The sequence below is a fragment of the Sander vitreus genome, chromosome 21 (genome assembly GCF_031162955.1).
Source record: "Sander vitreus isolate 19-12246 chromosome 21, sanVit1, whole genome shotgun sequence".
In the NCBI taxonomy this organism is placed as follows: Eukaryota; Metazoa; Chordata; class Actinopteri; order Perciformes; family Percidae; genus Sander; species Sander vitreus.
In genome coordinates, this window is record NC_135875.1 from 4,817,081 (window position 1) to 4,830,936 (window position 13,856).

A 13,856-nucleotide genomic window follows, 5' to 3' on the forward strand; every position below is an offset into this window, starting at 1 on the left:
AAAGCACGTAATTTGAAGAAAACTCCTCTAGTAGCCATTTGTTTTGTGCCACATTTTCACCCTGATCTGTTCTTTTAAAATGCTCTCCTTAGAAACTGTCTAACGTCATGTGCAACACAAAGCTTTGATGTTAATATCAATAAAGAGGATGTGAAATGCAGCCGAGAGCAAATGACATCATTGGTGCATAAAGACGCCAGTTCACACATTATTTCAGTGCATGTTCCAGTTTATTCGTTAGATTATTTACAGAGAGAGAGAGGGGGGGAGGGGGAAGTGACTCTTTATATACCTCTGTTGCTGCTTTCGTTCTGTTTATCAGACTCGTAAAAGTCCTTGAATGCCGGCGGTGTTGTTCCACCACACAAATGGAGTGGAGTACACATTACTTCTCATTAGTGTTGCGGAGAGTTCATTAGTGCTGAGGTCTTCATGTGCGCTTAGTGTTACCCAGGAGAACAACCTGACTCACACAGTTACTTATAGGAGAGAGGAGCTATACAAGAAAGAAACCAGGCTTTTTTTTAAAAACTGTTAATCTTTGTTGGATCTAGCCGTTTGCCTCCTGAGTAAATCTGAGGGAAGTTTTGAGTGAAATTTCATTATAAACACATTTTGATCCGAAAGATCTGATCTTTCCTCCACTGGGTTTGTCTCTCTGTTAATCTCCTGAGTAAAACCAAGGAGACAGGTTGCTGTTAGAATAGCAAACAAAGGAGAAAAACGGATGAGATCTTGACTGTCGGTGGGCACAAAAAGAAAAATCTTGAACCAGAACTGGCGATTCTAATGTTTATGTTTATGTGATGGACCTTAGTACTAATGTCTTGCGGCTTCCTGCTGCTCTGGTCTAAAATCATCTGGCCAAAGGACTACAGTTGAAAATTAGCCATCTGGCTAACACTGGCACATTTACAGAAATGTTGATTAATGTGTGTTGTCCTTTATGAATAAAGAATAAGAATAAGAATAAGCACAGCTTCTGTACGTGCGAATGTGTTGCAGCATAAACATCAGTGTGCATCATATTGTGAGCTTTGTACAGGGTGTGATCACTCTGTGTTGCTGCTGCTGGCCAACAGATTGTGGTTTGTGAACATCCCAGCACCACTGACCACAGTGTAGCGTCTACCTACACACTGACAGGAAATAATTAGTTGTCTTTGGTTGTGAGTCAACGTAGGTCCACTAATCAGGGGGAACAAACGTACATATTGTTTGTGAAATCTTTAACCGCTGCACGTAAACATGACTCGCTATGAAGAAAAAAAAAAACTACGGTCTGACTTCAAATTAAAATTACATTGTCATAACGTAAAGTTTCCAAATGCAGTTTAACTACTTGTGGTTTATGACGCAACATTGCATCGTCGTTGGTGAAGACCGACGCACATTTTGATTGTGCTTCTTTCTTTCTTTGCTGCATGATAAATCTAACTAGAAAAACATGCATTGGAGACTTTTATTTCTTAATAACTGAAACCTTCAAACGATTTTTCTTTAAACCTGTAGTGTACTTGTAGCCCAAATCATTTGATGTGACAAAGCCTGAAAGTGCACACTGTCACACGTCCCACAGCTGAAAACAAACAGATGTTTATCTGCAGGCTGTAGTTGGATATTAGCTGACTAAAGGACATATCACTACGTAGTGAGTAAAAGAGGAAAAGTGTAAGGTAGTACTTGTATATAACTCGCATATAATTCATAAGTCGCGTGGTGGTGGCTAGGATTATATATATACTGATTTACAGACACTCCAATTTGAAGTTGGTGAATAATAGAGTACACGTTGCATTAGCCTTACACACTTGCAAAATACCTGTCTGTACACAACTTTAAATATTTCTTTTTACACAGATTGATATAGGAACATACATACAGTATAGAATAATTGGGCGTCATTGAAGCCTGCTTCGATTTTATGGTCTCTGTACTTGTTCTCTTAAGGAGCATTCCAGTTCATTTCAGTTTGGTTCTGTCAGTTACAATAATCACCAAGTGAATTTGCTTAAATCTCTGAGCTAAAAACAACTCTGATGGGACAAAAAACACATACCACACACCTTCTTTCTTGTGCAATTCTGAAGAGTTTTCAGGGTTTCCCCAGGACGTGGTTAGTGGAGGTGGTAGGTGCATTTCCCATTTGTAAAAAAGTATGGTTTTTTTATTCCCAACATTGCAACATGCGTTTTCTTAAAAGTATGATGGATCAATCAATTAATGTTACCTGCTGAGCTGAATCCAACAAATCCTGACGCATCTGGTCTTGTGAGAAATTCAGTTACTGGGCTCACTCCTTAAATACCTCTGCTTGTTTTATGTTTCAAAGTACAATCATTTCTTCTGACGTTGGTCTTTATTCCAGGCGAGGCAAAGCGCCTCTACTGTAATACGCTGCAGAAAACACACTTTTTCTAAGGCCTGTAAAATAACTAAAATTAAACTGTCTAAAGGCCTGCTCGCACCAGGATTTAAAATGAATGATTAAATGATTAAAATTCAACCTGGGTGAACATTGACCCGCAAATTTGTACCATTGGCCAACACCAAGCCGTTTCTACAGTGTTGACCTTTTGAGGGAACAAAACGCATGAGATTTCAAAATGGAGAACGCTATCGTAGTTTATTAGCTGTGTTGCACCATTCACTTCAAGTGAAGCCAACGAGCTGGCTAGGGGGCTAACCCTTAGCATGCTAGCTCGTTCTCAATGGCAAAACACTGCTACAACACACACAAATTCACCCTGATCTACAAAATAAATTGTATAGAACTACTTACATGTCCCTGTTCTGCAGGTATTCCACGCAAAGTTGGAAGTGCGCCCTCGTTTAGAAGAAGTCTCCTGGCTAATCCTGCCTTGTACAGGCCGAAGTTGGAGAAACAGCTAGCTAGCTCATGTAATCCTTAGCTAGCTACTGCACATGTGCGGCTGCCAACAAAGATGTTACAGAAGTTGCAAGGTCTCACTCTGTAGCTAAAACAGAGACCTGAACAAACAGGGTGAAAAGAGGCATAATATGGCCACTTTAAATAAACTGTGTGCACCTATTGTCCTGTTAGTGACCAAGCTAAGCTACTGAGCTAACATGTTTGCTAACATCTTGGAGCGATTTCATTTTTCTCTTCAAAACCTTTTTATTGGACAAAATGTAAAGCAAAGGAGAAATAGCTATGCCTGTGCTGTCCCAGATCTCAGCAATCAACAAGGTAAGTACAATGTTATCATAACCAACAGAACCAGTGTCCGAACCCACTAAAATGATGTCCAAGTGGTAATACACCAGTTATCCTTTTATCTGATATGCTTTGACCCCCGTTGGTAAACTCTCTTTACCTTTTTTATAAGAAGTTGTAGCCTGGAGCAGAGCATCCATAGCTTGTAGGGATTCAATGTGTTGCTCAAGAGTACTTGGACATGAAACCTGTCCTACAACATCCTGCTGCCACAATCGCTGCCCTATGTGCTCTAATGTACCACATTTCATCTCCTCAGTAACTTCCAGTTTAAATGCATGGGTGGGTGTGTAGGGACATCCCCTACATTAGAAACTGCAAATGGAACTGAAAGCCTCAGATTAGCTGACATCAGTATAACTTTGTTGTTTTTTTCTTTTCTCTTTTTCAAAAAGAAGTTCAAGTCCCACAAGCAGATCTCAAGTTAAGCTTCCACTTGTGAAAAAAATGAAACCCATGTATCAAAAGAACTGTCATTGTTGAAACCCTGCAGAGATAATTTTGCTGTTTGGAGATGAAGTTTTTTGTATCAGATCTCCAGGATAGAAATATAGTACAGTTAGAAATTCTGCCTTTTTTTTCTCAAAGCAGGTCAGAAGTCTTGATCTCATGCAGCCTGCTGAGTGTCTTCTTTTTTCTTTCTTTTCTTTTTTTGTTGGGTGGTCTGGGCAGTCGTGACATCAAACTGTTTGAAGGTCAGATCTTGAGGGAGACCGAGGAGAATCCCAGTTGATAATTTGTACAGAAAAATATCCCATGCGGTGGGATTTTAACCTCCAGCTCCTCTAATATACAGCAGTGTGCAAGCACATGGGAGAAACACCAACATGAGACGTGGTGCCTTAACATTTGCAAAAATATATCTTCATATTTTTTTGCCTTACAGATCGAATATAAATAGGAAATAATACATCGAAAATATATATGGGGACTGAAAACGGATACATTGTATAGGCTTTGCCAACTTAAAGTTTAGCTTAGATTTTTGAACAAGCCGTAAGCATAAAGGTATATTCTGACTTAAACTTTCCCTTCTCTCACATCAACACCACCGCCCCGCCCTGCAGGGCATCATCATAAAACCGCCTTCAGGCTGATCCAAACATACTTTCACATTCATATTCTCCATCTTGATTTGTCAGTAAATGAAATGTGAGACTGGAATGTTTTATACGTTCTTAACTGCCATGAAAACCTTGTTTTCGAGAAGTGAAAGTGAACTGGCATCAAACCCTGATGGCCATCCTTCACAGTGTTGTGTTCTTTCCTCACTTCAGCATCAAAAACTTAAAATCTTCACTCATACAACTATTCTGTCAGATCATTTTAATAAGCCAGCTTCTACCAGATGGCTGTCCTCTGCTCTTACTCCACAAAATCCTCTGCAACATAGTGTACATAGTGTTTCTGTAGTTTTGTTTGAGAGATAGAAAATGTCCAAGCGTACAGTATTTAAAGCTAAGTGGTGAGAATGGTTTGTCAGAAAGGACGCCTCAGATCTCCCTGATCATTTACCGATGCACACTGAAACTAACTTTTTGACATGCAGAGCCCTCTGAACCTGCCAGCGTGCCTCTCGTACCTCGTCTTTGGCTTACTTTGCTATAACTAAGTGTACTACACTGTGAAGCGAAAAACAACACGATACCTGAAACTGTCTGAAATCACACAACAAGACTCACAACAAAACAGCAGCAACCAGAACCAGTGATTATACAGGCAGAGCTGTCTGAAGGGCGATCGGTGAAGGACTCAGAAGTCCAAGAGAGACCCTGGTTTAAGTACTTCCCAAATATACCAGGCCCCTGCATCCATTTTGCATCCCTATCTATCGATTATTACACACAGCTAACTGGTGATTCTACGTTTGACTTTCCGTTTGGCCACTTCTGTCAATCTTGTTACCTAATCTATAAGAGGAGAGCGCAGATGTGTGCGGGCTGGTTTCCATGGCAATTAGATCTTGCTGTTCTCAAGGTGGGAGTCAATGTGCTTGATGAGGGCATCGTCAGGGTAACCGATGGGGAATATCAGCTGGCAGAGAGGGCAGCTCCGCATGTCGCTCTCCTCCGTCTCCATCCAGAGCTGCAGGGCAACACACACACACACACACACACACACACACACACACACACACACACACACACACACACACACACACACACACACACACACACACCATCAGGATAAAGCACTACATATTCTACATCTTCACTGCATTGTATTAGTCATTCTGTGGGAGGCGACAAAATGACATTACTACTTGGTGAGTGATCACTTCACTTACACAACAGGGTTTTGCCATGAAATAGACCTTCGTAGTAAATCCAGGTGGAAACTCTCATCCAAGCACTGATTCATTGTGTAATCCAGTTACATTTAGAGAGAAGAATAGTTATCAGAGGAATGTCTCAACATCGTGGGAACTATATTTGCTTTCTATCCAAGAAGGAGATGAGAAGATCGACACGGAAGTGCCCTCCAGAACGACACATAAAAGCATTTTCTGATCTATCAGCAGGATGACATCATTAGTCAGTGCCAGTGCCTGTAATGGGCCAGTTCACCAGTACTGAGTACCCGCACTTCTGATTTTTGTCCACATGAGTACCCTTATTTCTGATTGTTATTAACAGTATTATGAATAGGCTGATATGTAAATGATTTATTTGGAGAAACCAAGCAATTCTATGTGAAAGACATTCAGCACCCCCATATAGCCCGAATGGAATGATCCTTTGTTTCATAACCACATCTTCAGACACTGCAATGATTCGACTGTGTGATTGGTATATCACACAGTCGAATCATTGCTTGGTGTATCCAAGACACATGCAATGATCATGTCATGCAACCGCTAATTTAGGGTACTGGCATCTTTTTGGGTGGTTAGATTTTGTAAAATCATTTTTACAAAAATAAAGGCATTTTCTAACCTGACAAATGTTAAAGTTAAGGTTAGAAAACAGCTGTTTATTTACATGATGTATCTTGTGTGTTTAAGTTAGAGTTGGAGTTATTTCTTGAGTAACAGCAAGTAATCCCTGTGTGCCGTCTGCACAGGCACGATGGTACCAAACTATGCAACCTTACTTTGAAAAAGCTGTGCACAATATTTGCATTTAATTGTTGTTTGCCAAGAAATAGTTTCGACACTCACTATCTCACTCTAAAACCACAATAATTGTTTTTCTGTTCATGTACTGTACAGGTTAAACAAAGGAGATGTGTTATTTAGCTGTCAGGCTTTAAAGATGTTGTTTGGTGTAGATTTTCAATTTGGCCAGAGCTGTTTACCCTTTACACTAAGGTAGGCTAAACACACTGGATTGATATCAATCTTCTCATGTCATGCTCAGAAAGGAAGCAAATAACTGTTTCTGTTTAGTAATTACTTTTAAGGAACTAGAAAGAGATGTGATAAAGACAAGAGGTCTATAGATGATTGTGACATCGAGTGTGCAAACGGCTCATTAGTTATTTTCTGTGAAGCAGCTCAGCACTCCCACAGTAACTACAGTTGTGACAAACTTCACTGCTGCAAATTCATAGTTTCAAAATCACTCAACCACATAGCTATACTATCTCTTTTACATCATTGTGATCGAGTTTTACACTTAGTTTGAACTCACATTGATTGAAGGCCAGGACTGAGCGTGCTCGGCTGACATGTACCCCGGCTGCGTGTGGCAGCTGAGGTTGTTAGACCTCTGAGGGATGGGGAAGACTGAGCAGGATGCTGGGCCTCTCATGACGCCACTGGGCACTGCCGAAGAGAGCACGCCCAGCGTCCGTGGTGGGCTGATGGGATGCGGGCAAGTCCACTCCTCCTCATCTTCAGAGGACTGTGGGGGCTGGGGGGCCGGTGTGGAAGGAGGAGGGGGCTCAAAATGCAGGTGGGCCACCTCAGACAGAGGGAATGGCATCTCTCTTGAGTGGCGCATGGAGCTCTCCCCGAGGCCCCCGTCTCCTCCTGCACCACCCTGATGGGGAGACGGGGAGCCTCTGTGCTGCAGTCCACCGTGAGGAGAGCCCACATGTTGTTGCTGCTGTTTTGCGTAGCCGTCAATGTAGGGCCGAGGCTTAGGCAGGGTGGCGACAGGGTCCAGGGAGAAGCGGGGTGGGCACTGGTAAGCGGAGGGATCAGCAACCTCGGAGTAACTGCGACGGCCCTGGAAGCTGGCCCTCAGGTGCTGGCTGGGTGGCCGGCAGGAGTAAGAGGCCGGACCGCCATTGACGTCCAGCAGGGGTGAACGGCGGTGCATGTCTGGAGAGAGGCGCACCGGTGAGCGCCTCTGTTGGATTGGGGAGTGGTGTGGCGGAGGTGGGACCGGAGAGTGGCGCTGGGAGATGGGCGAGTGGCGCTGAGATACTGGAGAGTGGCGCTGGTGGTGGATTGGAGAGTGGCGCTGGACTGAGGGAAGAAAAAAAAAAAAAGTGTAAAAACACATTAGAAAAGAAGTTTGGTAACCTGACCAATAGTACAGTATGTGGACACACTTGTGCATATACTTTTGTGTACTCTTGGTCTGGGGCTGAGACCCCTTCTTTCTAATTAAAGGACATCTTAATGCTACGCTATAATACAATTATATTTTAGACAATAGTGTTATTTCAGCTTTGTAGCAACAGTTTGTGTTTGACCTTTTACTGTTTTAACATGACAATGCCCCTGTGCACAAAGGCCTGCACTGAGCCCTGACCTTAACCCAATCCAACACCTTTTGGATGAACTGGAACACCAACAGTGAGCCAGAACTGATCGCCCAACATCAGTGTTGGACCTAACCAATGCTTTTATGTCTGAATGGGACAAAATCCCTGTAGCAGGTTCAACATCTGGTGGAAAGACTAAAACCAGAATAGTGGCAGATTAATGGTCATGGTTTTGGAACAAGGTGTTCAACACCCACACATGGGTGTAATGTTCAGGTGTCCACATACTTTTGGCCATGTTGTGTAAGAGGCGTCAACAACACTTTTGTACCAAAACAGTCGATATGCATTTTATCAGAAGACATTCATGGCAGTTTAAAAAAAAAAAAAACTTCCTACAAATGCTGCATCAGGGTATGAATAGAAATACACATACAGTTGTACTGTATGTACAACTGTACAGTTGTACAGTTTTGTGTAATTACAAGATATGTTGATGAGTCAGTCACCACTTCAGCTCCACTTCCCATATCAAAGAGGAAACATCATTTATGGCCAGTTGGTTGAGGTGTTAAAAGAAAGGGGGGTGTTTGTGCTCTAAGGCACTCTCAGAGCCTCCGAATGAGGTGGAAACCGTCCAATGGGACTCTTCAGTTCACATTTACTTCTGCAGTATAACACCCAGGAGAGCGTGCATGGCTCCGCACAAATTCCCATTTCTCTGATTATTTCAGCAATTCACGGAAAATATTTGTTTTGTTGTTAAAGAGAGCCGAGAGGCATATGTATCAGCCACACAATCTTGTAACAAATTACGCAGAAGTGCCATTTAAGTCACATTTTCTAGATTAATGTGAAACAACACGACTTTCGGGAAAAGTTAAACGCAGTTTGGGGTTTTTTTGTGTGTTCTCCCTACTGTTGGCTGCTTTAAAATGCACAGTAATTTATTGATTTATGCAAAATCCTTTTCCAGTTTGGACTAGCTACAGCTAAGTAAAGGTAATGCGTGTGGTGCCATTTGGTTTGTGGTAGGCAGACAATGCATTGTGTGTGACTGTGTGTGCAGGAAGGGAAAGGTGTTGCTACTGTTTAGCACTTGTACGCTGCTTTGTATGTTGGTTTCTATCTCAAATCACAACCAGAAGTTCTTTCTTTTATGTCATTAGACAGCACATGCAGAACTGTAGAGACCTACCTCAGTGGTAGAATGTAACTTAACAGTACTTAAGTACAAATCTGAGGTACTTGTACTTAAGTATTTAAATGTCATGCTACTTTAGTATTTCCACTCCACACAGATGGAAATATTGTATTTTCTATTCTACCACATGTATTAGTTACCTTGCTTATAGATTTTATACGCAAAACATGATGATGATGAACTCATAAAGTATGTTGCAATGTTACAGTTGAAAGTATCCAACAGCTGTACAACTGTACTTAAGATAAGCCTTGATTGTCTCCTATAGGAGAAATTCATCTTGGGCATCGAGAGAAACGAAATGGCGACACATCGCGCATAACCACACAATAAACATACAGTTAACCTACATAGAAACATAATCACACATTATCATATACTTTCCTCACAATCACAACAATATATTCAATGGCTGCCTTGTAAAACAGTAGCATGATATCTTTGTCCACTCCATGAACTCTAAGTCGTCTTCAGAAATATAGACACTGACTCATCTTTGAGCAAACATAATCCACTTGATGGGACCACTGTAACTGACAGTCTAATTGTATGCCTAAATACTTATATGTTGTTACCTGCTCAACAAGTACACCTTCAATTTGAAGTGTGCATTGATCTCCTATAGACCTGGGGTCAAAAATCATTTCTTTGGTTTTATTTACATTAAGCGGCAGGTTATGCCTGTTGCACCACTTCACTACCTCCTCTATCTCCTGTTTATAGATAGCAGTGTCTGAATCTTTTGTAAGTAGACTACATAAGGCTGTATCATCTGAAAATGTAATAATGTGGTTATTTCTATAGATGTTTCTGCAATCATTTGTGTATATTATAAAAAGTAAAGGAGAGCTTACACAGCCTTGAGGGGTCACCTGCACTTATGTTCAGAGTATCAGAAAGAGTAGAGTTGACTCTTACCTGCTGCTTCCTGTCTGTCAGAAAAGAACCATACCATCTAATAATGATGGGATTCACCTCCATCTGTTGTAATTTACATAACAGTGTCTGAGGGAGAATACAATTGAATGCAGAGCTGAAGTCCATAAATAATAATCGAACATAAGCTGATGGATTTTCAAGGTGCTTTAAGATAGCGTGCACAGTTGTGATTAAGGCATCGTCGGTATCCCTACCATTATTATAGGCAAATTGGTAAGGGTCCAAGAGATGCTGTACCTCTCTCCTTAGCACTTGGAGAGTATAATTCAATAATATAAGAGTAGAACACTTAACAGCGGGCATTTACTTTTTGATTATTTTGCTTACTTTTTATTTTGAATGCAGGACTTACCTGTAATTAAGTATTTTTACAGTGTGGTATTTCTACTTTTACTCAAGTAAAGGAACTAAATACATCCTTCACCACTGAGGGACTGTGGTGATAGTGACCCAGGATTTCACATTTTTGATATGCAGTATTTTACATGCTAACCTGGACTAGCCTGCTCATGTGACGCTTTCCTCAGGATCTCCGTCTGCTTGGAGCTCAGCGCTTGGAGGCGTCCCAGCTCCTCTGTTAACTCTGTGTAGGCCAGAGCCAAGTTCACCCTGCAGGAAGGAGGAAGGGAGGCAATTATGTAATTATCATAATAATTGTCATTACAGAATATCACAATGCTGGTGGAATGTGGCAGCAATTCTATGAGAATTACCATCCTGTTTTCTTTGTAAAGCCCTTTGAGATGACAAGCTGTACGAGGCTGTAGCTCGCTACATAAACATGAACTTGAAATAGCTGAGACTTTGGCTATGGTTAGCAGAAGGCTAAACTAATACAAAACATGTTCTCTCCATCTCTAAAACGCTTCATCGATACTGACACGCGTTTTATTGCGTTTATTGCCGGACTTTATTTTATTGTTAGACTTTTTTTAATAAGTCTGTCTTCCCTTTTTTGGACATTGCTTTGCATCGTCTGCAATTGTTGCCAATGCTGGAATAGCAACTTCTTCTGCAGGATTTTACGGCATTTAATTAGGTTTTTTACCATCTGAAGGGAGGCGCACGTGCATCTGCGTTTTGTAGAACAGCCGATAGGAACGTCCTCTCTCTGAAATGACCTGTGATTCTGACCAAAGTCTCCCTTCACGAGCTAGATTTTCTAAAGCCTGAAATCAGAGCCAAGAAGAGCTGCAGACGTCTAGTTCTTGCTCAGTAATACAAAAAACTGCCTACCCCAGCTTTAGCTAATCAAAATGTATACCATGGATGGAAGTTAATCAAAGTCTTTATTTAATATTGTAAGATTTATGGAAGTGCATCACAAATCCACACGCGTCTCCATCTCCTCTTCAAACTGAATGAGCTCTGCAGCAGTGACACAGCCTCACAAATCCGGGCGGCTAATTGAGAGAATTACGGGCTTTATATTTTTAGAGTGAAAGTCACGGCGCATAATTTGAAGTGCATAAAATCACACCATTTAAAGCAAGATGTGTCATGACTCTCCCAGGGGCCGCACTGACGGAGCAACTCTCTCTCCGAGAACCGTAAACAAAAGCTGTGTCTTTTTTAGCTTCCGTGTCTTCTAACCATGGCAACAAGCTGACTTTGAGTCAAATCATTAGCTCGAAACTGATCTGAGTCCCACAATATAAATTACTTTATAAGCAATATACAAGCAGATATAAAGAATAATCTCTACATGTCTTGAAGCATGTATTTGATATCTTAGATGGGATTAAGAGTGATCAGTATGTGGTTAATAGCAGAGAGATTTGTAGGTTGAGATTTTTGTTCAGATAGAGAAAAGCAACTATAGTAGTTAGTCACTGCCGACGCCATGCAGCTGCCCTCAAATCTGATAACGCACACCTTATCTCAAATGTCTAACCAATTTTTATAAACTCCCCAGTCTTGACCTGAAATTCAATCATTCCAGCACTGAAAGCAGTATATTAGAATGTTAATTGCGCGACGTGAAAGTCGCAAATCTAACTTCAAATCTGTTAAGATAATCAGTTTATCCTGCCAGCGTGAGTCAACTTCTTGTATCTAGACCTTTCAGAGGTTTGATTACTTTCATAAGTGCAATAACAAATGTAAAGCTGTTAGAGCTGGGACACTGCACTGAACCTTAAATACTCATCAAAAACCATCTCGCTCTTCTATCCTGCATTTATGTCTCTAAATGTTTGAATTTTCTTTACAAAAAGTTTGTTTTTTTACCATGTTTTGCTCAACTTCTTTCAATGTTTTTAATGAATTTCGTACAGCACTTTGAATTGCCTTTTGCGTAGGTGCTTAAAAAAAAAAAATACACCTCTTATGAGGGCAAAGGTTCAGTCAACTTTAACACCTGCCACTCATGATGAATGGAACTATACATTTACCAAAATGCCAGATTGTTGCCAGGCTCAAATCTGATAACCATGTTTATGCTGTTGTTAATGAGAATTTGACTGAGCTCATTCCTCCATTAAGATTGTGGCAGATAAAAAAAACACGTTTGCATATCCTGGGGATTTTTACATAAAGAGGAATAGCTTTCACTGCAGTACCAGTAAAATGAAAAGAAAACACATATGTATCCTGCCTACACAGCAAATAAAACAAACAAATGAACAGTATGTTCCCCGGCACACCCGCGCACTAACTTAATCGTGTCTTCGCACTGCATATTTTTGTACTAATAACAGTAGATAATTTGTTTCCTTTGAACTACAATCTAATTCTTTTTACATTTACATCCAGTATATCTGCAAAGACGTGCACTGAAAAACATGCTTGCTGTGATGCTTCTTCACACATCGTTCAACCCACGACACACTGCTACACGTTCCTCATCCCAAAATCATTTAAAATAAAGTTAGAGACTCCATTTCAAGGAAGCTCACAATTATAATGAAAATAAGTCATAACTTCCACTGGTTAGTTGGCTTTTGCGAGTGGCCCACCTAGTTTTCCACCAACTCTGCTATGACTCAAACAGAGTGGGGTACCAAACCCCCTTTAACCCCCCACCTTAGAACAAACAACATCCTTCTTTGTGGTAAAAGTCGGTGGAACCTGGTGCTTAACAATGAAATGATTCACAATCATCTAAAATCTCCTGCAAACGTATGCATACATTTTAGTGCATCAGTAGGAAAACAAAAACTATTGCGTTACTTACTGGCATGGTGGGTGGAGCATGTAGTAGGCTATAATGTGATAGCGCCCAGAAAAAGTAATTATCCTCTCTACTCCTGGAGACCCTCATCTCCAGCTCTCCTTTTGACTTCTTTCAAACGCCGGTGTATACTGAATTTCTTGACAGTTAAGATTCATGCACCTCTTCCTTTTTCACACGTACTATCTCACTTTTCAATTTTGCTTGTGTGTTTTGACAATCTGTGTCAGAGGTCCGGGTCAGGCTGCAACACCACCTTCACTCCGGGCCCCACGTAGTAAAGCAGATGTGTGAACATCTGCACACGAGTGCGCACACACACTTAACCGAGTTTCTCAATCATTTTCGTTCAACTTCAGAAAGTCTTTGAAAAGAGGTCCCACGTTTGTTTGTTTTCTCTGCCATGTCTAAAAATAAGTTCAGAAATTTGCCAGCATGCGCAGGTTCTTTTTGTTTCCTCTTTCTTCGCTTTGTATGCGCGAACATACTGCACAATGTACAGTACCGTGCGTAGGATGGGTGTGATAATGCAGATGCAGCAGTGATGAAAGATACGTGCCACTAAATTGATCAGATAAAATGGTTTATGTGTGTTTGTGGGAGATGAATTGAAGAGTGTGGGCAGAAATCTGACCTCTGATCTGACC

General features: G+C 41.1%; 1 protein-coding gene across 1 annotated transcript in view; it reads right to left on the reverse strand.

The window, feature by feature from the left end:
• Positions 1–1,845: 1,845 nt before the first annotated feature.
• Positions 1,846–13,856, reverse strand: part of tbkbp1 (TBK1 binding protein 1) — a 30,605-nt gene continuing 18,594 nt past the window's right edge. Inside the window, exons 7-9 of the mRNA XM_078279326.1 lie at positions 10,531–10,646; positions 6,871–7,652; positions 1,846–5,323 (exon numbers count right to left, since the gene is read on the reverse strand). Coding sequence (XP_078135452.1) covers positions 5,195–5,323; positions 6,871–7,652; positions 10,531–10,646 — 1,027 coding nt within the window. The 3' untranslated portion in view covers positions 1,846–5,194. The remainder of the gene's footprint in view (positions 5,324–6,870; positions 7,653–10,530; positions 10,647–13,856) is intronic.